General features: G+C 41.4%; 3 protein-coding genes across 5 annotated transcripts in view; 2 read left to right on the top strand and 1 right to left on the bottom strand.

Moving 5' to 3' along the window:
* Positions 1-6,087, bottom strand: part of lilli (lilliputian) — a 285,693-nt gene extending 279,606 nt beyond the window's left edge. The window contains exon 1 of the mRNA XM_065233870.1: positions 5,102-6,087. The gene's annotated coding sequence lies outside the window, so the exon portion shown is untranslated. The remainder of the gene's footprint in view (positions 1-5,101) is intronic.
* LOC135710872 (putative nuclease HARBI1) lies at positions 2,597-9,959 on the top strand. Its single transcript, XM_065233582.1, has 3 exons — positions 2,597-2,668; positions 9,103-9,831; positions 9,948-9,959. Exons 1-3 carry the CDS (start codon positions 2,597-2,599, stop codon positions 9,957-9,959), a joined length of 813 nt encoding a protein of 270 aa, XP_065089654.1.
* A 4,508-nt stretch (positions 9,960-14,467) lies between these two features.
* On the top strand, positions 14,468-26,819 carry Ndf (Nucleosome-destabilizing factor). 3 transcript variants are annotated; one of them, XM_065234055.1, is made up of 8 exons: positions 14,468-15,016; positions 15,405-15,530; positions 15,596-15,908; positions 16,043-16,531; positions 16,596-16,736; positions 16,801-17,014; positions 17,086-17,175; positions 25,622-26,819. In XM_065234055.1, exons 1-8 carry the CDS (start codon positions 14,976-14,978, stop codon positions 25,819-25,821), a joined length of 1,614 nt encoding a protein of 537 aa, XP_065090127.1. In that variant the 5' UTR covers positions 14,468-14,975; the 3' UTR covers positions 25,822-26,819. The 3 variants fall into 3 exon arrangements, with proteins under 3 accessions (XP_065090127.1, XP_065090120.1, XP_065090116.1); XM_065234048.1 differs by having other exon boundaries at positions 15,596-15,947; XM_065234044.1 differs by having other exon boundaries at positions 15,596-15,950.
* Positions 26,820-27,290: the final 471 nt, after the last annotated feature.

Raw genomic sequence — 27,290 nt, 5'->3', positions numbered from 1 at the left:
TTCCCTTTTATGTTTGGTCATTTGTCGCAGTATAAACAGGATTTTGACCGCATCATAGGAGCTCTATTGCAAATTAACTTTTTCTGTTTCTCAAGCAAAATTTCTTATTCTCAAATCGACGAGTTGGAATCAGCCGTAAGAAGTTTTCATGAATTATATACAATTTGCTTCCCAGACATAAATGCTATAAACAAGGTTCACCATCTGGCTCATTATCCAGAAATCCTACGTTCAAATGGTCCTATTACTAGTTGTTTTATTTTTGAAGCTAAATTCAAAGAAAGCAAGGGACAAGCTAAGACATGCCACAACTTTAAAAATATTACCTATAGCATAGCCAAGAGATCAAATTTCAAGCAGATTAACTCCATAGTCAATCATGAATATGCTCTCAATGTACATATTGCAGAATCCTACAGAGAAGTATCAAAAACATGTTTGGATCTTTCATTATTGTTATTTGATTTTCCGGAACAAGTGACTATTGTGGACACTTTAAGCATAAATGGAACTAAGTTTAAATCCTCTATTGTAGTTAAGTACGAGACATGTGATGAAATGCACTATGGAGTTATCGAGTTGATTGTAGCACAGGATGAAAAATTTGTGTTCCTCATTAACAAACTTAAGATGTTGAGGTATAATTATAATTCTAACAGCTTCCAAGTGCAACACACAAATGATTTTGTTAGAGTCTGTCGTAAAAAAATATGTACCAGAAAAACATACAATCTATGGAAGTACTATGATATTGATGATCCATTTTACTATATAAGTTTAAAATTTACAGACCATTAGAATCGGTGTATGATTAACGATAAACCAACTAGAATAATTAAGGATAAATAATCATAATCATCATCACTAGAATTATCATCAAAAATACGAAGAAAATTGTTTAAACAACAGTAATTTCCTTGCCTATATAAGTACGATCATAATAGTTTTTAACGCATCGGATTTCCTGAAAATTTAACGGTTAGTACTGACAATAATTGTTTTAAAGCACTAATACTCATCTAATCAAATATTTCAATAATTTTCAACATGAACAGACACCAAACATTTAAACTCCATTTAGACTGAACCTAATATAGCATGAAACTTAATAAGCCACATTCATTAAACGTTGAATTTTGTCTCAATGCTCCCATGAGGTTGACATCACCTTGTTAGATTTTAATGAAACTTTATGGGTGTAAAAAGACTTGAATTATCAGCACCACTGGTAAAAAAGCATTGAATTTCGTTTGGATTTTTATCCAGCATTTTACGAGCCCTTGGGTGTGTTACAATCTGGCTGAGTTTCTGAGTTACTCGTCAAATCAGTGCCAACATTTCAAAGGAGCGTAATTGCTTTTGTAAATAATGGCTTGAGCTATCGATTTCTCGCAAATAAAAGCCCATCCCTTCAAATTAACAATGCTAGCTGGTGAAGGAAACATTATTCTACCTGCTGGTGTCATTAATCTTCATGAGTATGCTTTTATTCGCGAGAAATCGATGGCTAAAGCCATTGTTTTCAAATGCAATTACGCCCGTTTGAAATGTTGACACTGAAATGACAAGCCAAACGTCAACTTATATGTTCCCTATTAGAAACTCAGTCAGATTGTGGCGGCCATAAACGCTCGTTAAATGCTGAATATAATTTGTGTGTTTTTGTAAATTTACAAACAAATATCAGCATTTCGACCCCAACTGACGAATATATTTTATTTTTTCCTCTTCTCTCCTTGAAACCGCAAAATTGTTCTCTAGGGACAATGAACTAAGTTTGTACCAAAATTCCTCAAAACAAATATTAGAAAATTCAACAACAAAAACATATTTTCCAAATTCTTAATTTATGATTTTCTGAAATAGACACTTAAAAATCGGTCAAAATCAGCTTTTAGTAAACATTTTGAACTTTTTATCCACAAATAACTTTAATGCCGAAATCATATTATTTAATCCGGAATATCGTTTCCAGTGCACAGATCATATACATATCTCGTGAAAAAAAAAAGTTCAAAAATTCTACCGGCCGAATTTTGGCACAAAATTGGTCCCTAGCGAACCATAATGCGAAGTTTCAACTCTTGGATTTCTTTAATTTTTTTTAATTATAAAAAATTATTAAATATTAAACCCCTTCCAATGATTGGCCAGGTTTTTTTCTACAAATGTTATCAATAGCTTATTTTTTTAAATTTCTACACATTTTTGATGGAATCTTAGAAGGTGCTGCCATAACCAGTGGTAGAAATTGCGTTAAATTTAAATAATCATATCTCCTCATTTCTATAAACAAATCTTGAATGTTTAAACGTAACTAATAATGTTCAAAGAACTGCATGACTATCGCACCAATTACAGAAAAAAACTCATCTTCTAATTTACATATAACTAAACTGTTCATAATATTGCATAAAATAGTATATAATACATGCATTAATACAATTATCACTGCAATTTGTAAAAATATATTTGTTTAATTAAAGCTCAAAAAATCAACAACGATTCGTTGTTATTGTTGGACGACGCTGATCTCGAAGAGATGGGTATCACCGCAAAAGGGCCGAGAAAGATTATTCTATCAGTTGCAGAAAAAATGCGTACTAACGAGAACGAACGTCAAGCCGAAGGAAGTTTGAATGAAAGTGCCCAGCTGAATTCGCAAGACGTGAGTAGCTAAAACAGATCCAGTATAAACACCATTGTAAATGCCTCTAATTTTTAGAATGTACGAACCATGCTTATCCAGGATTCAAAATTTCGACAGATAGTCTATGATGTTCTGGATCGTGGGCATATCCCAAAGGAAAACGACCTCCGTGGTATGGTACGCATAATTTGTAAACAGTTTGAAGACATGATCTACAATGGACGCGGGTAAGTGCTTTTTTCTTTAAAAAAAATAGCAATCGTTACCCTATACTAAATACTACGCATTGTGATGTGCTACACGTTGTCAACGCTGCAATATGTATGATTTTTATTAGAATTTATTTATATATCTTTATTTATATTTATTTATTTATCCTAGATATCCTACTACAGCCAAACAATGGAATCTGGCTAAATCAGTGGTTCACACATTTCCCCAACTTCAACAAACCCGTATAAATAATCAGGCACCTGTAGAGGTATACTAACACCATAAAAAATAATTCTATAGCCAATAAGTTCTTATAGATTTTTTTTTTAAATTTCAGTCTGCATTTTTCTGGCTGCACAGTGGTTATGATACTGGAAAACATTCCGGATACATCTATCACCGAGTTAGAAATGTTATCAAATCGTTGCCGAAAAACAAAAAAAAATTTATTCGCCCTCCAATTACAAGAAAGCCCGCCAGTTCAATCCAAACATCGCTCATTGAGTTATCCCAAAGCGTGATTGATCTTATTCCAGATCTGGCTAACAAAGTAAGAATTGAGCGAGTTATGCTTGAGTGCCACCCAATCCTCGCGCTGCTCCATAAGGAAAGCACTTGCGTCATCGGAATTCTAGAAACACTGCCACATCTTCGATCTTATGGAGGTGAAATGGTAATTGTGTACTTTAAATCAAGTTCAGTGACAAGACTTATCGCAAAACTTTTTCTTCTCAATTTTTAGATTCATCAAGCGTTCTATCGTCTCAACCCTAATGTAGGACAAAATCTCGATTTCACTCCGGTGATCTCCAAAGGGCTGCTGCTCACCTCACACCTTTTCAATGGAGTGGAAGATAGTACGTTATTGAATTCGATGTATTTCTTATTAGTATAGTTGATGTGTCAGATTTTAGCTCTACTGCTTTAATAGCATACGCAACTTAAATCTTAAAAGCACACAGAATTGGATTTGGAGCAGTAGAGCTTAAACCAATATACCAATATTAATTGATTCCTACGTCAAGACCTCTTATATTACTATATGTTTCACTTATTCTGATTATAAAATGTTCTTTAATTGTAGTTCATCTTCGAGGAATTTTGAGGATCTTCGCAAGATTGCACCGAAAAGGAACAGGTAGCCGATACGCACCTCAAGGCAATGGTTTTTCCAATGCTGAGCATGTACTGGCAGCCCCATTGATGCAGTGGTCAACGGTATACATTGTAATATTTAATTTAAAGTTAGTTATTTTTCAACATCATTCATATTGTTTTCAGAATATCTTAGAGAATATCGCACGTACTGGTGAAGATGATTGCCTACCGTCCATTATTTGTGAGGCAGAAGGATTCAAATGTGGTTCGTATACAATTGCTTTCGAAGGAGTGGAAATTGTAAAGGATCCGTCAATTCGTCGCATTTTTGATCTGTATCTCAAATGCTTCAGTGTGTTTGGGATCAAGGTGCCAACCCGAATTCAGATGTTGCACGATGTGTTTAACATCCTGGTTTACAAAACCATGGAACATAGCGGTCGAAAAGCAGTTAATGACGTGTGCGGATTCATTGCCGAGGCAATACAAGCTGAACTAGATTAACTAGAACTAGAACTAGATTACATACTTGTTACGAACACATGTCATATAACATGAATAAATAAATAACTTGAGATATTTTGTTTTCTCTATAACATTAATTGAAAGTATTTAAAATCATGCTGCACTAATTTAATCACATTGATAAAATTGAGTAAAACTGACTCAAAAGCTCATTCATTTGACAGTGAGTAAATGTAACTCAGATCTCCGTGTAATCACCGTTTACTCAAAAGTGAGTCAACATAAGGCTACTCACTTTTGAGTAGCCATACCTGCAGCTGATATGAGCACATTCGGCTCAATTTTGAGTTGATCTGAATAAGCGTGTAGTAAAACAATAAGCACTATTCACAAGCAAGTAATCGTTTAGTTTGATTTAAAGTAGTTTTTTTTTCCTAGCTCGTTTTGAAAATTATTGTTGACTTTTTCAATGCAATTAAAGTTAGTGAAATTTTAAAATCTTCCATAGTGATCCCCATGGAAATATTAAGCTGGGGCTAAGCTACTGTCATTGATCATTACTCATTCATAAACAACAATCATTAATAATAGATCGCCATTTAATGATTCGTCATTCGCTAGCTACAAAATATGGCAACACTGTGCAGCGGAGAAAAAAAAAGTTCCGAGACTTACCAAGAAAGATCGAAGCTTTGCGCCGTCGATCGGAAAATCCTTTGTTGTCTCTCCACTTTCAGCTGTGAACTTCCTGCCAACTCAGCAACGAACAACCGCGATTGTTTTTATTTTCACAGTTTTTTTTTTTATCTTCCAAAATGCTCCCCAAAGTTCAAAACAAAAACTTCAACACTCTCACTTTGGAATCCTGTCTCTTTCCGATACGTGCACTGCACATACACACACACACGCTCTTCCTCACTCACTCCCTTCGTATGAGGGGATGAGGGGAGCGATAAAAAAAAACACCTTGACTCCTCCGTACCGACCGATTCCACCGTTTCCGTGTGTTTCGGAAAGCGGTCCCGGCAGTCACTGTTCACTGCTGACACAAGAGAAAGAAAATCTTCGGTCCCGTTTTTAACACACTAGATTGCACCAGAAATCGCGATTAATTTTTTTCTACACCGACCACCATCAATATGATGATAATGTTTGTGTGCCGATTTTTATTCGCGTCAATTTTCACTCGAAAAAAAAACGTCCACTGTCCACTCTCAAGGCCCTCCTTCACGACGTCCGTCGCAGCACTCCGTACGTCTGTAAGATCCCCTTCACTACGTCTTCTTCTTTCTCTATTCACGTTCACTACTGGCACCCTCTTCTTCTCATTTGGGGGGTCGTTCGCTCACTCGCCAAAAAAAAAATACCACTTCTCTCGTCAGCAAAAATGAAACTTTCCCACTTGGAATCCGTGCACGGCTCGAATTTCCGCATCCGGTTGGCTTCCTGGCCGGATATTGTCCAAACTAACAGTGACCTCGGCGGCACCTGGTCTTTTTGCACCCGTACGATCGGACAAAACGGGCTCTTTCGAGCTGCTTTCAGTCGAAAATTCCGTTCACAGTCGCACCGAACGAAAATGTACAACACGCAAAGATCGCCATTTTATTTTCTTATTTTTTTTCTTTCTTTCTTGCTGGGCTCTGTCCCATCGTCCCGCACTTCTCGTTGGGGGCTTTTCTTCCATCTCAGTTCCCCTTCGGCCCAGAAGCTAGTGCGAGCTGTCAATCCGTACGCCACAAAAAGAGAGGTTGATTCGAGAGGATGGCGTTTGTGCGTGAATGTTTTGCGTTTGCCACTGACAGATTGACAGAATCTCTCACTGACATATCAGACGCTAGGGACGTCCCTTTTGTTACGGTGGCTACGTGTGCCTGAATGTCAATTTGAATGCAAATACTTCACTAACACGGAAGTGCTTTTGTAAACAATGACTTCAACCACCGATTTCTTGCGAATAAAAGCTATCTCTACACGGATAGAAATCTCCTTATACCTTTTGGCAAATTTCTATTGCTGATTATTCATAAAATGTATAAGTCAACTAATGAGCAGACGCCTTGCAAAAAGTTAATAAAGATCATGTGTCAAATAAAATGTATAACCGGTCACACATACCCTTTATGCATTCTTATAGGACCTATGTGGTTTGTCTTATGGAATGTATATGTGTTCTGGGTATCATCCAAACCATTTGTGGAATAGTTCAATGATTTGGGTTATCGTTCGTTTATGGTTATTTTTTATTAGGGAAGGCTGATGTTTTGGCAAAAATGTATAAGTGAGACACATGAATAAAATAATTAATTTTTGGTTTCGTGTAGTAAACTAACCATACCTGTTTGTATTAGAGATTACATACCTCTACTTGGTGGTGTGATTAGTTTGCATGTGTGATCTTGGTAACTTCAAGTGAGCAAACAACCAGAAACACAATCTGCACAGACACAAGGTATCAGGTTACCTCTATGGTATCAGAGAGACTTAAAGTTCAATTTACTTTGATGCTTTTTGGAAAATTTCAAAAGCAGTTTTTTTTTCCGACGCATTATTTCAGATTGCAAAAAGCTCGCACTATTCGATTCCTTTTGATATTTTACACAAAATGACGCGAGCTTTTTGCAATCTAAAATAATGCGTCGAAAAAAACTGCTTTTGAATTTTGATGTCACTCTGACACCTTGTGTCTGTGCAGATTGTGTTTCTTGTGTGTTTCTGGTTGTTTCTATGTGTAGACCTGGCTGCGAGGGGTACGCAATACAAAGAACCGGTGCGTTGAAGTAAAATGCAATCAAAAGTACTTAGGGCCGATTTCTTCACCTCCGCTTAAAAGTTAAGCGAGGTTTAACAACAATTTAAACCTCGCTTAACTTTTTTCTGATTTCTTCACTACCGCTTAACGGCTAAGCCGAGTTTAAAATTTACCAGGTTTAAGATAAGTGTCGCTTAATTTAAGCGGTGGTCTGAGGTGGTTTAGGAGCGTTAAGCGAGCGCTAAGTGGCGATATTCAACTTTTGATTTTCTTCACTTTACTCCGTTTTGGTGGTTACTCAAGGGGTAAGCCACTCAGCACATTGTGCCGAAATTATATTCTACACAGCTTGGGCACATCCATCTGCACATTTTCGGCATACCTTCGGCACAATCTCGTAGGCATTAGATTGTTGTAAATAAAATGGGAGCACTGCTGGACAACTGCCATTGAAGTTGTTCAGAACATTACGTGCTGTTTGACTGTATTTTCAGGAACATCTTCTAACTGAATATACCAGACGAACACAGACCAGCAGTTCATTTATAGATCTAAATACGAAATGTAGATTCTAGCATAGAGGTTACTCTAAGACTAGTAGGTCCCGAAGAAAAGTGCTCAACTTCTTGGCTCAGCACTGGTACCATCTTCGGTCCCAAGCTAATCGATGCACCCCTCGAAACATAGGAAAATCCACGAACCCCTAATTTTATCTGTCAAACCCTCATAGCGAATCAAAACAAACATTGTGTAGTACTAGAATTTCGACTAGAATGGGATACGTTAATCGATTTGCTTGGGACCAATAGGATAGTCAAGTAGTGAGCCAATTTAAAATCGATAGTTTCGTATTGATTGTTGATTCTAGAGTGGACTCAAGAGAAAGAGGCAGTTAATCAGACCTCATAAGTACCCTTAATTCAAATAATGCTGCAACTCACACAACACAAACTAAAGAAGTCTATTCATCACCCTCTATAGTCGGTCTCCAACAATGCTCCCCACCGGTTCCAACTCTTTCCGGCCGAAAGGCTAGGTTTCTGGTCTACCGTTGAGGGCATTATAAAACACTAAACCACAAGACTTTTATTCTCGCTTTTATTACCCTGTGGATCACAAAACACCGAAATTTCGCACACCCACCACTTCCTGCGCCATCCTCAATCCGATTTATCCTTGCTATTTCAAACCAAAACATTCAAGGTGTCAGAAATACCGGGTTGCCGAGATGGGTATTTTATAAACAGTCGCAGCTTGCTCTATATGACCGGCACAATCGGCCCACCTGCGGCACACTGACAAAAAAGATGACCCAAGATTGGTGTGCGGAGTGACCTACCCCTTGTGGTTACTTCATATTTCGAAATAAATCTCGAAAAATAATCTACTAGAATAATGTATGGAAACCACCAACACGTTTGGGACCAGGTGCATTGGAGATTATTGGAAAGCGACGAGGAAAATGGTGATGAAATCGATGGTTTACAATTAGCACGTCGCCAATATAAAATGCGTGCTCGCATCAGCATTGACACCTGGGACGATCAGGATTTCTTCATGAGATTCCGGCTTCAGAAAAACACCATGGCGATGGTCCTGGAAATTATTCGTCCTGATATAGAAGTCGATGAAACAAGGTAGGTAGTCCGCATAATGGAATTGCATATTATAATATTGCGTCAATTTGAAAAGATGCGTATTAATCATTATTTGGCGATTTTATTTATTGTGGTACTTGCAATTTTCAATAAAGCAAGTATTTTCGAAAGCCAAAAAAATGCTATTAAATAAAGTAAAAACACTCCCATTTCATTGCATTCGATTAATATAGATCACGACACATTCGTCCGCTTGTACAATTATTGGTCACTCTTCGATTTTATGCATTAGGATCGATGCAGATCGCCATTGCCGATTTTGCTAGCGTTGTGTTTCGTCGGTGTGCCGCATTATTCGATGTGTTTCGCTTGCATTAACTCAAGTACGCCAACGCTTTATAAGCATGCCAAAAACGCAAGATGAGCTACATGCAGCAAGTCGTGATTTTTACGCCATTGCAAAATTTCCTCGAACTATTGGTGCAATTGATTGTACCCACATCAAGATACAATCACCTGGTGGTAATCAAGCTGAGAACTACCGAAACCGAAAATCTTGGTTTTCACTGAATGTACAAACAGTCAGTTCAGCAGATTTGAAAGTTTTGAACATTGTCGCAAGATGGCCTGGAGCATCACACGACCAACACATTTTCAATAATTCAACATTGAAGATGCAGTTCGAGCGGGGTGATTTTGGACACTTCATAATCGTTGGCGATTCCGGATACCGCAACACTAAGTATTTGGCTACACCTTTTCTCCGCGGTGAAACGTCAGCTGAAACACTATACAACGAAAGCCAAATCCGTACCCGGAATGTTGTAGAACGTTCTTATGGCGTATTGAAACGGCGATTTCCAGTATTGTCGTTGGGAATACGTGTAAAAATATCAACAGTTCAGCTCATTATTGTAGCGTGTGCAGTATTGCAAAATATTGCAATTGATGCTAAGGAAGTGGAGCCGCCAGCAGAAATCGAAGGATTTGATGAAATGTTAGCTGCAACTGCTGTTCCAGATTGTCCTAATATGGAAAGAAGCGCAACGGGTTGTGTTCGTGACCATTTAGTTCAACATTTTTTTCTCACAGTTATAAAAAGATAATGTTTGATACTATTTTAAAATAAAAAACTACTGTGTAAACTGCAACCTTTTATTTACTATTGTAGCAAATTGGATAACAAACAAAAATTATTCACTCTCTGATCCGGAACTGTTCTTTCGTCTTTCTGTGCTCTTCTCATACGTGTCGCTCAAGAGTTTCATCCGCATCGCATGCTCTTCCCTCAAGTGTTGATAGCGAAGCTGTTGCGATTGTAGCTTCATTTTCTTTGTTTGGAGAGTAATATCAACAATCAATACGAAACTAACGATTTTAAATTGGCTCACCACTTTAGTAGCCTATTGGTCCCAAGCAAACGATTAACGTACCCTATTCTAGTTGAAATTCTATTACTACACTATGTTTGTTTTGATTCGCTATGAAAGTTTGACAGATAACATCAGGGGTGTGTGGATTCATGCAGAACATGCAGGGGTGAGTGAAATAGCTTGGGACTGCTTGGGACCGTTGTTCTGGTACTGAGTGAGCTAAAAATAATAATGATTTTCTTCGGGACCCAGTGGTCTTAGAGTTACCTCTATGGTAATATGTGCTGACTCGAGTTCTACCTTGCGCTTCTGGATTTCGAGCCGATGGACTTCTTCTAACATTTCTTCGTCACGTTCTAACAACTTCTTTTTAAGATCCAGTTCGACTGTAGACTTTTGACGCTTCGTACGGGTTTTCAAAACACTGCTCATGGGCCTTTTTAACATTGCAGGGCTGTAATTTTCCCACTTATCTCCTCCTCGTGTTTGTGCAGAATTAATGCACCGACTAGGACCGGCAATTGCGTCTGGATCACCAACTGGTGATGGAGTGGAAGGTGATTTGAGGGAAGAATTATCAACACGCTCGTTGCCCCCAACTTTCTGTTCTATCAAGTAATTATCTTGGCTACTCAAACTAACTTCTGTCTCCTCCAAATATTCGACCACATACGCATCTTCAGTCATCACTTTGTTCGAACCATCTGGCATTGCAGCCTCCTCCATTGTGATGGCAACAGCGTTTTCGTCATAATCATCGTCATCGTCGCACATCGATCGAAGTCCATCGACCGACAGTGCAATAACCTCGCGAAGCTCAGCCAACACCTCAGATTTTGGCCGCCATTCGTCAGGGCCTCGACCGCCGCCGGTAGCCTTACGCGACATCTTCTCTTTATAGTACGTTCAGACTGCAGAGTTATAACATGTTATAGCGCTATCTTGATGGTGGTTTCTGTGTTGCAATTATTTGACAACCGTTATAACATGTTATAACTCTCCAGTCTGGACAGCGTTTTAGAAGCAGCTTGCCGGATAGTTTTTTTTTTATGTTTTCATATTTCTTCTTTAATACTGTAGAAGTTCGAACCTAAGATTTAAAAAAACAAAGCCTTTTAGATAAATTTGTACAGTGGAGAAGTGGTAATTAAATACTATGAAATATGTTACTCACCGTGTTGAGGCAATTTGCATTAAACTCGGCGGTGATTTCCTCCCACGCACTGGCTTTATCATCATTCCTCTGCGTATCGCTGGCCTTACACTCAATGACATCTTTGCGGTTTAATGCCAATCTCACCAGCAGCTCCTCCTCTGCTTCCGAAAAATTTGCCGAGCGAACTCGCTTTTTTTGTTCGATTTTCGGTGGCATTTTCTTTTCTACGTAATAAAAAAGCAAACAGGCAAACTCAGATCAAAACAAATCTCACTTGCTAAAAATGACGTTTGGGTTGGAAATATACTGGAACGATATTGGAAAATTTGCTAAACCAGGTTTACGGTAAGCGGCCGCCTCAAATTGTTAAACCGACGTGAAGAAATGCAACTTTTAAGCGAGGCTTAAAACTGACGTTTAAATTTAAGCGAAGCTTACGGTAAACCAGGTTTAAAGCGTTAAGCGGGGTTGGTGAAGAAAACGGAAAAGTAATTAATGTGTTTTGAAGTAGTACTGACGGTAATTAAAATTATCTATCCATAAAACGCTGTCCAGACTGGAGAGTTATAACATGTTATAACGGTTGTCAACTAATTCCAACACAGAAACCACCATCAAGATAGCGCTATAACATGTTATAACTCTGTAGTCTGAACGTACTATAAGTAATGTACATAGCCTCGTACATAGCAGCATAGTATACTGTTAGTGACACATTTATAATTTATAAAATCCCCCTTTTCTTTTCTCTATGATTATAAAAGCAGCTCGAGGGGGGCAACACACCTGCATTTACCTCAATACCCTTAAAAAACCCAATTGGGTTCTTTAAGGGTATTGAAGTTAATTAATATTCGTAATCTGCATTAGAAATGGAATCCAAACCCAAAATTTCATCAATTTTAGTACACTGGAACTATTCTAAATAAGAACGATTACATTTGCACAAATCACCTTATTACCAACAATCAATACGAAACTAACGATTTTAAATTGGCTCACTACTTGACTAGCCTATTGGTCCCAAGCAAACGATTAACGTATCCCATTCTAGTCGAAATTCTAGTACTACGCAGTTTTTGTTTTGATTCGCTATGAAAGTTTGACAGATAAAATGAGGGGTTATTGGTTTCTCCTATGTTTCGAGGGGTGAATCGATTAGCTGGGGACCGAAGATAGTACCAGAGCTGAGCCAAAAAGTTGAGCACGTTATTTCGGGACCTTCTAGTCTTAGAGTTACCTCTATGTTATTATGTTCTTTAATTTTGAAAAATAACTATGTTTTTAAATATCATCTGAAAGAGCTTCGTTTTCTGAGCACAGCGATAATTTTTTCGAACCTACACACTTTCATCTCGATTTTTAAATCAAGATTGAAAGCAAAATAATAACTTCACTGTTTGACACTAAACTCACAAACTGACAGCTCGTTCGCATACAAAGTGACACCGAGGGGCGCTAATAAGATGATTTTTGCAAATGTAATCGTACTTATTTAAAATAGTTCCAGTGTACCAAAAGTGATGAAAATTTGGATTTGAGTTCCATTTTCAATGCAGATTACGAATATGCATTTACCTCAATACCCTTAAAGAACCCAATTGGGTTCTTTAGGGGTATTGAGGTAATTGCGTATTCGTAATCTGCATTACAAATGGAACCGAAATCCAAAATTTCATCCATTTTAGTGCATGGGAACTATTTTAAATAAGTGTGATTACATGAGCAAACATCATCATCTTATCGCCCCTCGGTCGTACTTTGTATGGGTGCGAGCTGTCAATTTGATAGTTTTGTGTCAAACAGTGAAGTTATTATTTTGCTTTGAATCTTGATTTAAAACTCGAGATGGAAGCAAATGGGATCGAAAAAAATATCGTTGTGCTCAGAAAACGAAGCCCTTTCAGATGATATATAGTAACCGATATATTTTTCATAATTGAAGAACCCAATTACAACAACACGTAAGTTCTCTTATCACAAACTTGAAAATATATGCAGTTTGACAGATCAGTGCTAACATTTGAAAACGGCATAAAAGCCATTTGTAAACAAATGGTTTGTGGGCCCTTTACTCACTACTTGAAGTACACCCACGCGACACAACAGCAACATCGGGTAGGGGAAATTTTCCCCTTCCTGACGATGCTGTTGGTTTGCGTGGGCGTTCTTCGGGTAGCGAGTAAAGGGCCCACAAACCATTTGTTTACAAATGGCTTTTGCGCCGTTTTCAAATGTTAGCACTGAGATGATCTCAAGTTCATCACCGCTACGATTACAGCGCCGCGGTGGCCGGCATAAACTTGGATTTGTCAATAGGCTAGTCAAGTAGTAAGCCAATTTGAAATCGTTAAGGCCGGCGCACAATAGATACGTTTTCAGGTTTTTTGACAGTTAGGCCATGCATTATCTGTCAAAAAATCCGAAAACGTATGCATTCCCTAATAAACGTGTACCATATACTGACGATATCTTAGATGGTGCGACCATACCACATAAAATTGGGATGATATCCCAAATTGGTGGTTAGGCGCATCTTATGGTTATTGTTTAAGCCTGGTACGCAGCTGAAAAGTAATGACGTTTCTACGTGCTACGGGATAGGACACGGAATGCTAAAGAAATTTCTTTTAATTAGCATTACTTGACCCAGTACGCAGTTCAAAAGAAATCGGTAAAGGAAAGATCGATTACATTAGTATCGTGATCGATATGAAGGTGGCGCATTCTGAATGCAATTTCATTTTCCTTGCGGAATAATGGTCTGACCAATTATTCCGTTAGGTAATTTTAACGTTTGTTGTAAAAATGATGTTTTGGATGCATTTTAACAACATAAAAATTGATAATTGTTGATTTTAAAATTAGACGACACCTACCTATGATCTCAAAATTTAGCAAAAGACACCTCTCTATAGCTGTCAAATTTACTTTTGGGAATATTCCTCAAAAATTACTTTTCCGTTTTCTTTTCAGCTGCGTACCAGGCTTTATGCGGGAAAAACCCTCGTAATGCTCGTAATCGTCTGACTGCACCCACCGCATCAGACGTTTCAACTGTCACATTCCTTGCGCACCCAACGCTGCGATTTCAGTGCCGGGACTATAGTTCCCCACCAACGACACTTCGAAAATCATAACAACACCAACAGTCCGCCATTTTTTATTATCGCGGCTCTACATTCGACTCTGCATCAGCTTTTCACTCCGTGAGCGTCGTTCAGTGTGGCTTCAGTTCCGAATTTTTCGCCAGGAAAAACGCGAATTTCGGCCCGAATACAAGTAGGTTCCCCGTGGGAACCACCAGCAAGTGAAGGTTTGCCGCCCGGCGGTAGTTTTGATTGGTGGAAGGAGTTGAAATTCTGCGCGGAACAGCGATACTATCGCTGGAAAGATTTTTAGTCTGAAGGAAGGAAGAAGAGTAGGGGTGTTCTGTGTGTGTGCGCGAAGAACAACAGCCGGGAAGAGATTTTCCGCGCGGCCGTCTCCAGTGTTTTCTTATCATTTTCCCCGCTAATTTTTTGCAGTAATTGAAGTTTGAAGTACCGTGCTTCAGTAAAGAGTGGGTGTGTTCAGAAAGTGGAATCAGTGCTCGTCAGCAGAGCAAATAGCGGAATCAGCGATTTTTCGTTTCTGACGGAAGAGGCAAGCCGTAGCGCGTCACCCAAAAATGACCGACAGTAAAGGATACGCTGTGAATGATCTCGTCTGGTAAGTCCGGAAGCGGAAGTGGATGTTAGATTTAGCGATACGAAATTAGAAACCGAAGGTTAGAAGTCATTCCAGGGCATCTCTCTCCGGGTGAAAGAAGCGGGAGAAGTTATTTGTGGGAACATAACCTCACTTTATGGGGTTTCCTCTTTTGCTCTGTGTAGAATTATAATAGAGGGATGCCAATGTACTTTGATAGGGTTTGCATCGGAACGTTTAGAGTTTTCGGCACGAGCGGGAGAACGCTGGATATTGTAGATCTATGAAGTTTTCTCCAAGGATTGTCATCTTCGGAATGATGACGTCAGTGGAGTGTTGATTTTTCCAGCTACCTGCATGCCATGGTTACAATGTTGATACCAATTTTGACATGTTCTATCATTTCCAGGGCCAAGATGAAGGGCTTCTCGCCCTGGCCCGGTCGTATATCTGAGCCACCGGCAGAGCTTCGTCGTATAACTGTTAAGAAAAACATTCCCGTTCGGTGTATTTTCTTCTTTGGCTCCAACAATTAGTAAGTATCCTGTTGATCCGCTAAATTATATGGAGCGGAAGATTTTCATTGTCCTTTACCCGCAGTGCATGGATCGAGGAGACGCAAATCAAGCCATATCATGAGTTCAAAGAAAAGTTGCTTTCATCGTGCAAATCGGCGGGTTTTAAGGAAGCTGTCCAGCAGATCGAAGAATTCATTGCGACTCCAGAGAAATTTCAGCATCTTTTCTCTTCTGAGGCGGAAAATCGTCCGGATCCGGACGTCGAATTCAACAAGCTTCGTGAAGGATCTACCGAAAGCGAGGAAACATCCGTCAATAACACTACAACTCCGGCAGCGCTGGAAACTGTCGAATCCACGCCAACCACGGCGAAGAAAACCGCAGCCAGGAAGAAAGTACGTGCCTCTCTGCCCATCAAGTTGAACGTAGATAAGGTGGTTCGCATTTTTTCGTTTGTCTTTGTGTTTCTGTTAAATGAAAAAAATTGAATCTGGTTCTATGAACTAACATTTGGCCTTAATCCTTACAGGCTGCCTCCACAACCAAGGCCCGTTCGATAGGTAACAAAGCGAAGGCAGCGGCTCTTGACGATGCAACTTCGCCGAAGCGCAAACGGAAAATTTTGAACGATACGGCGGGCGACGTCTCCTCAATAGATCTGGACACCTTCTCGCCGGTCCGTCGCAATGTACCTGTTTCGCATCTGCTGAATCGTCCGACGGTTGCCCGTCCGGCGACTCCGGAAATCGACATGTCCAGCGTATCGAACGCCCTCCAGTCGCGCAACATTCAGGCTTCGAATCTAAAGTTCGGCTTCCTTGGGCTCGGCATCATGGGCTGTGGAATCGTGAAGAACCTTCTCAACTCGGGCCATTCGGTTGTTGTTTGGAACCGAACGGCCACTAAGTGCCGGAAGTTCCAGGAAGCCGGTGCCGAGATCGCCGACACCCCGTCGGACGTGATCGAGATGACGGACGTGACGTTCTCGTGCGTTTCAGATCCACAGGTTGCCAAAGATGTAAGATTGAAACTCCGTCTGAGTAGGTAATCAAAAGCGAATTAACGATCCTCCGTTTTTGCAGTTGGTATTCGGCAATTGTGGCGTTATGTCGGCCAATCTGGTTGGCAAGGGCTATGTCGAGATGACCGGTGTCGATCCGGAAACGTCACAAGATATTGCCGAGCAGATTATCTCCAAAGGTGGACGGTATCTGGAAGCACAAGTAAGATCCTGGCGCTGGACATTCAAATGCATAGCAATCATTTTAATCATCAATTCGAACACAGATTCAGGGATCGAAGAACCAGGCCGAAGAGGGCACGCTAATAATCCTGGCTGCCGGCGAGCGGTTGCTGTTCGAGGAGTGCCAGACCTGTTTCGAGGCCATCTCGCGAAATTCGTTCTACCTGGGCGACGTGGGCAATGCGACCAAGATGAACCTGGTCCTGCAGATGATTTCCGGCGTGATGTTGGCCGGCATTGCCGAAGGGCTGGCGTTGGGTAAGGAAGATGGACCTCAATAACTGTTCTAGGTGATGAAATATACTGTAATTGCCGTGGTTTTTTTCCAGCTGATCGAGCGGGACTGCAACAGAAGGACGTTCTGGAGGTGTTGGAACTGACGAGCATGTCGTCGGAAATGCTTATGCAAAAGGGAAATGGTAAGTTAAATTTTGTTTAAGCTATCTGTTGGACCGAAAGGTGAAAAACTTCCGGACATATCAAATCAGAATCGATGCTATATCAGAAACTCCGATTTGGTTAAAGGCTTTAAAAAAGCGTCAAGCATGTTCGGCCAAACGTACCGCTTTCTGCAGTTGAACCTTACGGAAGGAACGACTTTTTGGGTTTCATTTCGTCGTCGAACATCTGATACTTCAGCTTCATCTTTGACTATCCCGTAGCTCAGTCGGTAAAGACAGTGTTATAAAGCACTGCGACGGCTACAACGAAAGATTGAATTTCACCGCCATTGCAACTCTGCACCTGCCAGATCTCGGTTCCATCGTCCAACAACGGATCTTTTCCAGAAGTTAGCACTGTGCAAGTAGCTCATCTCTTGCGCATCTACTATCAAATAGTGCGACTACTACGCATCAAGGAGCATACTTTATTTAGAGCGGACCACCTTGCATTAGATGTCCTGATGAATCTACCAGCGCCGATTGTTTTTCATGATCGTTCCGAAAATAATCGTACACTGGATTTCCGACGATCCGGCTATGCTGGGATTAGTGCTGCTATGTCCTGTATTGACTGTACGATTATTTTCAGTACGGCCTACACCAAAGCCTCCGTGGTCCAACGGGTCACCTCCGTCGATTGAAACGGCACAGAGTAGTGCTAAGTACTGGTTTTCTACAGTTAGGAGAACCTGAACACACGACGAAGAGAATCTGTCAATATTACTTAGGATCTAATGCAATATTCAGTTTGAAATCAACTTTGTTCAAATCAAAACAAAAATACTAGCCCATCTGATGGCTGATGGCACAAGCTTTTAATTCTATTGCAGCGAACCACATTAATTTAATTGATTTCATCGCCAGTTTATTTGTTTATTTGTTATGGTTGCATCAACAGACTAGAAATAGTCCCAATGATGTGTTGTAAAAAAGTACAGATTATACAGACGACATACATATACTACAGTTACTACAGTTACAAACGAAAATAACTTGGAAAGCATTCTCAAGTTACTAAAAATTAAATTTTACACTTAGCTGTTGGGTATCAAGCGCCTTCGGTCAGCAAAAAAGGCAGAGAATCTTCGGCGAAGCATATTCCGTGTCAAGTGGAAATCGAACATCGACGCTACTCGGTTGAACACTAGCTGCAAGCCGTAAATAGCGCTCCCTATGCTATAATTAGTTCGAAGAAGTGGAAGTCTCAGCATAAGACTGTTGCGTAGTGATCGAGGTTGAACATTAATGTTCACTTGTTGCAGAATTGCTTCGCAGTCGATTCTTCCTTGCAGAGTATCGGTGACGGTTAAGGCTCTGAAAACATCTCTTCTGATACGTAAGGGCTCGATATTGATCAATTGGCAGCGATTCTCGTAGCTTGGAAGACGAAGTGGGTATCTCCAAGGCAGCTTACGGAGCGCGAAGCGAAGAAAACGTCGTTGAACAGATTCAATTCGCTCGGCCCCATTATTGTAGTTCGGGCTCCAGACAGCAGAGCAGTATTCCAACGTAGATCGTACGAGAGGAGCAATAGAGCGATTTCAAGCAGTAAATGTCCGTGAAGTTCTTAGTAATCTTGAAGACAAAGCCAAGCGTTCTGGACGCTTTGTCGACGACATACGATATGGTGTGAGTATGTCAGCTTTGAGTCTAGAAAACCGCCTAAGTCTTTCACGCAGTGCACCCGTTCGATAGTCGTGCCTAGTAGTTTGTAGTTGAAAATAATCGGTTGTTTCTTGCGTGAGAAAGTAATAACTGTACACTTAGCTGGGTTGACCACCAGTCGGTTTAGACTACACCAGTCAGCAAAGATGTTAATCTGATTTTGGAGAGAACGGCAGTCGGCGAGTGAGCGGATGCGCAGAAAAACTTTCAGATCGTCTGCAAACGATAATCGTGGCTCTGTGATAACATGGTGAACGTCGTCGAAGTAGAGGAGAAATACCAATGGTCCCAGATGGCTGCCCTGAGGTATACCGGACTTTGCGCAGAAGCTAGCTGAGCGACAAGTACCCAAAGTTACTGTCAATTGGCGCTCCGTGAGGTATGAACGAAACCATCTCAAAAGATTTCCACCGATCCCTAGCCTATCAAGCTTAGCGATCGCAATTTCGTGGTTCAGCTTATCGAAGGCTGCCGTAAGATCTGTGTAGATAACGTCCGTTTGGGTCCGAGCAATCAAACTGTCTGTGATGTAGGACGTTAGGCACAGCAGGTTCGTAGTTTTGGAACGCCCAGTTATGAATCCGTGTTGATCTGTACTTAGATATTGCCTGCAATGCGCATTTAGGGACTCTATGACAACCAATTCAAAAAGTTTTGATACAGCACTCAGCGACGTGATTCCCCGGTAGTTGTTTACGTCGCGTTTGCTTCCCTTTTTATGAACAGGAAACATATCCGCAGTCTTCCAGCAAGACGGAAAGATGCCGCTGGAAAGAGAGAGCTGGAATATGCGGCGCAGTGGATCTAAAAGACAAGTGATGTTCTTTTTAAGAATAATCGACGGAACACCATCGGGTCCAGCCTTAGTTGAAGTCTTAAGTTTAGATGCTGCTCTAGAAATCGTATCTGTAGTGGCTTCGACCATGCTGAGCGTTTGGTTGATCAAACGAACATTACTGGCCGCGGAAGTAATGATATTAGCGGAGAGTTGCTCGGCTTCAAACACACTAGCAAATTTGGCTGAGAACAGGTTTCAAATGTCTTGTTGATTTCCAGCAGTTTCACCATTAAAAATCATGGAAGAGGGTAAGCCGACTTCCCTGCGTTGCTCATTTACGAAGTTCCAGAAGGATTTCGGGTGTGATTTTAGCCGCCGTTGAATCCTCCTTTGATAGCGTTGAAAACAGAGACGACTTAACCGTTTATACTCGTGGTTGAGTCTGACATAGTAGCATTTCAGTGGCAGTGTGCGGAGTTTAGTAAATCTTCTGAGAGCAGCCTTCTTAGTTCTTTTCAACGAGCGAAGATCTTTCGTCATCCACGGGACGCGAGAGTCGATATGGATGATCTTTTTGGAAACGTGTCTGTCAATGACATATGCCAAGACGTGAGAAAAGGTTTGTGCAGCAATGTTGACGTCTACAGGATCCAGAATATGCTCTCATGACAGCAGGCTGACAGCACATGGACGATACTGCAATGGTCAGCTCTACGGAAGTCATATGACACAGCGTTTGGAGTGCTGGTGAAATCATGGACAATATTATTTTCGATCACGATAACTAAAGCAGGGTGATGATGCACTACCTTGACTAAAGGTTCGGGAGCCGTGGAGAGGAAAGGAGCTTTATCACGAGCACTCACAAAGCAGAGATCCAGGGTGCGGTTGTTTTCATTCAACAGACCATTGATTTGTGACAGAATTGCGGTACTATAACTGTCCAGGAGCTGGATGGTTCCTACGTGGAAAGATGAACGCTCGTGATCAGGACAAAAGAAACCACTATGGGTTGGAGTCCATGCAATGTCCGGTAGGTTAAAATCGCCAAGAACAATAACTTCGTCGGAAGGGCCTGCTTTGTCTGAAGCGGCCAAGACGGATCGACAATGTGCGTCAATAAGCTCCAAGTCACGGGTTCGATCTGGATGAATGTACACTGCACAGAGAAGCAATTGACGATCACCAAGTTGAATAGCCACCCACATTTGTTCAACCCTGTTCCAGGAATCGTCCTCGATAACTTCTGCTTTCAGCTTGGAATTAACTGCGATAAGGACGCCTCCCCCAATAGTTTCCCTACTATTATTCGTGTTTCGATCGCAGCGAAATATTTCGTAGCCAGCACCAAAGACATAGTTTGAAATGGTTCGATAATTGAGCCATGTTTCGGTCAAAACTAAAATGTCGTAGCAGTGATCCATGACGGCCAGATGATAATCTTCCACGAGGCCGTTCATACCACCAACGTTCTGATAGTAAATCGTTATGTCCGACCTCCGCTGTTCGGGAACAACGGAAGGTTCAGCGTGTAGTTGCATTTGGGAGCTGGTAAATGTCACTTGACGGAGGAAGGATGTTCGAGTAGGGCCGTTGCCAATAACAGGAATGTGGAAGATCCCTTCTCCCATCTCAAACGCAGGGCCGGGACGACTGCTACGAGTTATGTACAGTTTGCAATTTTTGGGGATTTGTTTTGGCCGCATTTCTGTGCTTTGTACTCTAATCGGCTTCGTATGATGGCATTTCCAACTTTGACTAGGGTGTTTGGGTCTGCACTGCTATTACACTTCTCGAGCAGCTTGATTATGTTTAGCTTTACTGTTGCTTTGTCGCGGATGTCCGCGATGTGCTTCCTATGGGTGAGGGTCCTGTTCGATAGTGTACCCCAAGTAGCGGTGACTGTTGTTCAGGTCTACGTTCTCGCGTTTATCTTGATCCTTATTCCGCTGCTGTCCCTTTGCGGCGCTTTGGGAAAGGTTAATTTTAAGTCCTAGCTTATCGAGGTTGGCTTGAAACTGGGAGAGGTAGTTGTTGGCTTTTACTGTTGCTTATTCTGGGCTGCCACGTGTCGCCACTGCCGCAAAGTCATCGGCCAACTGAAAAGTTCGCATCCTTCTTGTTCGATCTGGTGCAGACCGCTTGTGTAGAGGTTGAAGAGGATCGATGACAGTGGGTATCCTTGGAAAGGTCTTCACTAACCTCTCGGTGGGTGTCTCCTTCATTTGTTTTGAGGACGAGACGTCGGTCACTGAGGTAAGTGGTATAGATTTTCTATTGCTTGCTACTATCTCAGTCAGTCTGCTGTTGATGAACTTGAGTTTTTTTTTTGCCTTGATCTGTTTTTCGTCGATCTTGTTTTCCGTACTGAGCGTACTGAGTACCAATGCTACCGACGCCACAGAAACAGCTTCAAACCTGGACCCTACTTATCGACCCATCAACTCATGGACCGAGGACTAACCCACTTAAGCCATCCTCCAATCCTGGATCTGGATATATTGCTAGATTGTTAATTCCGCTTCATCGTCTGTTCCGCATGTCTCTCTCCAGTGGCATATTTCCATCCTGTTGGAAATTTGCGCACATGTTTCCCGTCCACAAAAAGCGAAGGAAACGAGCTGTGGATAACTATCGAGGAATTACATCGTTAAGTGCCGTTTCGAAGCTATTCGACCTAGTGAATATGGAACCGTTGCTGTCCCATTGCAAGCAGTATTTGAGTGCTGATCAACATGGGTTTACTGTCGGCTGCTCTACAACCTCCAATCTGCTGTGTCTCACTCGGTTATATACTAAAACATGTCGGATCGGGTTCAAACGGACGTTATTGATTCAGACCTATCCGCAGCATTCGACAAGTTGAACCATGCTACTATTGCGATTGCTAAACTCGGCAGGGTAATCTTCTGAGTTGATTTCGATCATATCTTACCGGTCGGCAACTAAAGGTTGCCATAGGGGATTGCAGATCAGCTAGCTTCTTCGCCACATCAGGTATACCTCAGGGAAGTCACCTGGGACCGTTGATTTTTATACTGTACCTGAACGACGTGCATCTGGTCATCGAAGCTCCTCGGTTATCAAATGCAGATGACCTCAAAATCTTCCTACGAATCTGCTCCATTGCTGACTGTCACTTTCTTCTACGTCAGCTGAATGTATTCGCTAGTTGGTGCAGTTTAAACAGAATGGTAGTGAACCCAGCCTTATGCTCCGCTATTACGTTCTTACGAAAACAACAACCGATAATATTTGGCTATGACCTGCTTGAAGCGGTGCATCCATCCGGCGAGCGTTACCAGAGTCTGGTCGGTGCTTTGCTATACGTTGCTGTGTGCACCAGACCCGATATTGCGATTGCTGCGTCTATTCTGGGACGAAAGGTGAGCCAACCTACCGAAGCGGATTGGTCCGAGGCGAAGAGGACTTTACGGTACCTCAACGCAACAGCTGACTTGAAGCTTGAGCTTGGCGGAACCGGCGGTCTCGAAGGATTTGTGGATACGGACTGGGCTGGTGACAAATCGGAACGAAAATCAAATTCCGGGTTCGTTTTTAAGCTCGGAGGTGGTTCAATCAGCTGGTCCGCTAGGAAACAGCAATGCGTCACGTTGAGTACGTTGCGCTATCGGAGTCTAGTCAGGAGTTACTCTGGCTGTTGAAGCTAATGGAGGACATAGGCGAGGTCGTTGATGGGCCAGTGGTGATGCACGAGGACAACCAGAGCTGCATCGCCATGCTGTCATCCGAAGGAGGGAGCCGACGAACCAAACACATTCATACACGGTTCAACTTTGTGCGAGAACTGATGTCGACTGGCATGATGGAAGTCAGGTACTGTCCAACGGAATCAATGTTCGCAGACATAGGTACTCACGAAGCCTTTGGCGAGAGTTAAGCTGGAGAAGTTCCGTACCATGATCGGACTGAAGTTCTTCGACGTTGAGGAGGAGTGAAGCGGTGCATTTAGCAACGTGAAGAGCTGCAGAGTAGAAATAATATAGGTCTAAGTTAGCCATGAGTTATTTGAATAAAATTCGTTGTTCTTTTGTCGTCGCTCTTACGGACTAGACGCTATTTTACTTTGCTCCATTCCTGCCAAGACTGCTTGGTTCGACGATCGAACGTGTGAATCAGGTGAAAGACTTGGGTTTGATCTTGAAATCGCAGCTATCATTCAAGCAACACATTGCATATGTTGTCGATAAGGCGTCAAGAACTTTAGGGTTCATTTTTAGCTAAAAACATCACCGATATCTACTGTCTAAAATCTCTCTATTGTTCGCTTGTTCGATTGACGCTTGAGTATTGTTCAGCGGTTTGGAAACCAAACTACAACAACGGTGCCGAGAGAATTGAATCTGTTCTACGTCGTTTTGTTCGTTTTGCGGTACGTAGATTGCCTTGGAATGATCCGTTTCGATTACCCAGTTACGAAAACCGTTGTCAACTTATCGACCTAGACCTTCTCAGGACTAGAAGAGACACAAACAGAGCCCTAACCGTGGCCAATACCCTACAAGGAAGGACAGATTGCGAGGCTATCCTGAGGCAAATGTTCAACCCCGACCGCTTCGTAACAACCTTATGTTAAGGCTACATTGCAAATTACATATTTTAACAATACAATAAGGTTGTGCAAAACTGAATGAAAGCGGTTAACCGCAAAGTCCGTGAATACATATTTGGAAAAGTAAAAAGTATAGTGAACTCAACAATATCAGAGCTTCATGCGAGAGTAAGCTGCCAGAATGTCATACAACTGAATAATTACTTATTAACATTATTGAATTTTGTATGACTACGTTTTGCTCGTTCCACTCTTTAAGTCGGTGGGGGGAATCTGACATGGGTTTCCGAACCAATTTCAGCAACATCGTAATAGTGTGTAAGGAACTGTTCGGTGTCTTCCAGAGTGTGGTTTCCGGTTTCCTATTTACTTGTTTCGGTTGTAATTTCGGAGCATATCTGGCTTGATCTTGCAGGCCTACCTTCTACCTTCTACGGATTCTTGTTTCTTTTTTCTCCTTTTCCGTGTCTGGCTGTCCCAATTTCGTTCTCAGTTAGTACATGAGGCGGGACAATAGAGCAATTTAGTGTGAAGCTGCGGTGTGCCATAACACATGAAAGTAATGAAAATGTTATAAATAAGAGAAAAACGAATACTCCCTAGGCGTAAAACTTGACTTCTAGCCCATCTGAACCATTCCAAGCTAGGAAGCTACCAACAATATTCTGCTTCCCTTTAGCAGTACTTTCGCGTCCTACATCTTCCCAGCATCAAAACTGTTACAAAGCATATAATAATACAATTTTTTTAATTAAAATATCGGAAATATATCAACCTGCACTGAATTGGCCATCCAAATATTGGTTCTCACATTACACTTTACACTGGCTCGATTAGCGACCAGACCGCCGGATACTTGTGTTCGTCAAGGCCCACGCACATTACATCCGGATCGGACGCGTTGCGGTAAAATGACAGCTAAATCTATTGTCCAACTGTCAAATTAACGTCAACGCAACGCAAACGGATCTAATGTGGGTGGCCCTTCACTCGTTTTCTTTCAAATTCGCTTACAATTCCCACTTTTCCCTACGAGTGCTGATCAACCATAATATTCAAAGATTATGGCAGAGCCTCGGAAGTTGCAGTAATCTAGTGGTTTTCAATGCGTCAGACATTCCGCACTCCTATTGCACAACCGCTACGTCTCTACCATGGGACACTCAAGAACCCACTGAGTCAACCACCGGCAGTCTTCATAAGACCCCCTTCTGTCAAAATCAAAATCGAAAAATCTGTTCTTTGAATTCCTATGATGGTGTTCGCCAGTGAGCCCAACTCGTCGACCACCACCTCAATCGTCCCGGCTTCCCAACAGTAAACCTAGTTTAAGTTAACTTCAAAACACTTGAATCAAGTTAACCCCTACTTAACAAACAAAAAAATCTCTTCCTCATTCGTTACAGCAATCATCAAGGGCGAATTCCCGACCCACCAGCCGCTGAAGCACATGCAGAAGGACCTCAAGCTGGCCCTGAACATGGCGGACGGACTGGAGCAGTCGCTTCCGATCACGGCCGCATCGAACGAAGTGTACAAGCATGCAAAACGCCTTGGCTACGGTTCACACGATGCCAGCGCAGTTTACGTGCGGGCAAGGTTTTAACAGCGACTGGTCGGAACGAAGAAGGTGACGACGACGGCGGAGGCGAAGGTCCTGCCAGTGGCGGGGGACGTCTAAGTAATGAAACGACGACGACGACGACGAGTATGTAAGGGCAAAGACCAAGAAGACAGACACACATGGGCGCAATACACACGCATCCACCGCGGCACCCTTCTGTTTGGGTGTGCGGCAGCTGCTGCCTTTGCGTCTGTGTATGCGGTTTGAAGGATTAGATTTAGTAGCTATTTTTTGTTTTCTTTTTAGTAGCAAAAAAATCCCGTTTCTGAAAAGCGCGCACGTGAGAAGGATGGTAATTTCGATTTACCAGTTTAACGATAAGACCACATTTTTCCGGAGAGAAATAAATTCCGGTAAAACTTTTTCGACCCATAACGCAACTCTTTCGTGCACACTCTCATTGCAAAACAAACAGATCAGGAGCTAAGTATGGAGAGCACATATTTTATTGTACTAGTTTTTTTCTTTTCTTTCGAAAACGGTAGGGTTAGGTTGAATGTTCTATTTCCTTGAGGAAAAAAAGGAAACAAGTCGTCTCTATTGAAACAAAAAAAAAAGCAAGCAAATTTTGCCTATATAGTTTTACAATGATAAGTTTTATTGAAGGAAGAAAATATAAAAATGCAAAGATGGTTCGAAGTCCTGCTCCGTTGATTTATTTCTAATTCTTTGAATTTTATTGCAAAACGAAAGCTACTTTCTTCTAGTTAAGTGGATGATTAGTTTAGGGTACAACTATCGAACCGTAGTTCATCAATACCCACAACAATAGTGAGGGACGGTGTCATTTCAAACGCTCTTTTGGAGAAACCAGCATATATTTTATTTTCCTATGTTCAAACATTTTTCTCCACAACACAGGCGAACAATTAAAAAAAAAACTGGAAAAAACAGTAGCAACAAAACACAAGCATAATGGATTTCTATTTTCGTGGAACAAGTGGAACGTATAATAAAAAAAAAGTGTTTAAACCAATGGTGTTGTTGAGTGTTTCATTTATCGTGTGCCTATTAGGCCTATTCTGCGCGGTGTGTGAGGTGACTCTCCATTTGATTTGCATGGACAGTCACCTCACCCAATTGAGTTCTTTAGTGGTATTGAGCTAAATGCATACACGGCGAATGAGAACGACCCAAATTTGAGTTTAGTTCACTCATAATCGCCAAAAGTGCAGGAACTCAGCGATGAGTAAACTTGCCTCATGTTTTCCCAGGATTTTCCAGGGAAAAATTCCCGAATTTGAGAAAAGTAAAGATTGGATTCACTCAGTCTGGTCTATTGGTACTACTCCGAGACTGAATCAAATTTTCGTCAATTTCCTCATTTTCCGGCAGATTTTTTAGGTTTTCCACAGGAAAACATGAGACAAATTTTACTCATCGCTGAGTTCCTGCACTTTTGGCGATTATGAGTGAACTAAACTCAAATTTGGGTTGTTCTCATTCTCCGT

Source organism: Ochlerotatus camptorhynchus, unplaced genomic scaffold (genome assembly GCF_037179485.1).
Source record: "Ochlerotatus camptorhynchus isolate MF236.1 unplaced genomic scaffold, CSIRO-AGI_Acam_v1.1 ptg000037l, whole genome shotgun sequence".
NCBI classification, from domain to species: Eukaryota; Metazoa; Arthropoda; class Insecta; order Diptera; family Culicidae; genus Ochlerotatus; species Ochlerotatus camptorhynchus.
This window is presented reverse-complemented; position numbering and strand designations above follow the sequence as displayed.

What these genes read in the sequence shown, in the direction of transcription:
- LOC135710872 (XM_065233582.1), top strand. Translation starts at nt 2,597, where the DNA reads ATGCGTACTAACGAGAACGAACGTCAAGCCGAAGGAAGTTTGAATGAA. An exon ending in CCCAGCTGAATTCGCAAGAC is followed by an intron (nt 2,669 to 9,102) that starts GTGAGTAGCTAA and finishes CGATTTTGCTAG; the next exon opens with CGTTGTGTTTCGTCGGTGTG.
- Ndf (XM_065234044.1), top strand. Translation starts at nt 14,976, where the DNA reads ATGACCGACAGTAAAGGATACGCTGTGAATGATCTCGTCTG. An exon ending in GCTGTGAATGATCTCGTCTG is followed by an intron (nt 15,017 to 15,404) that starts GTAAGTCCGGAA and finishes TATCATTTCCAG; the next exon opens with GGCCAAGATGAAGGGCTTCT. An exon ending in TTCTTTGGCTCCAACAATTA is followed by an intron (nt 15,531 to 15,595) that starts GTAAGTATCCTG and finishes CTTTACCCGCAG; the next exon opens with TGCATGGATCGAGGAGACGC.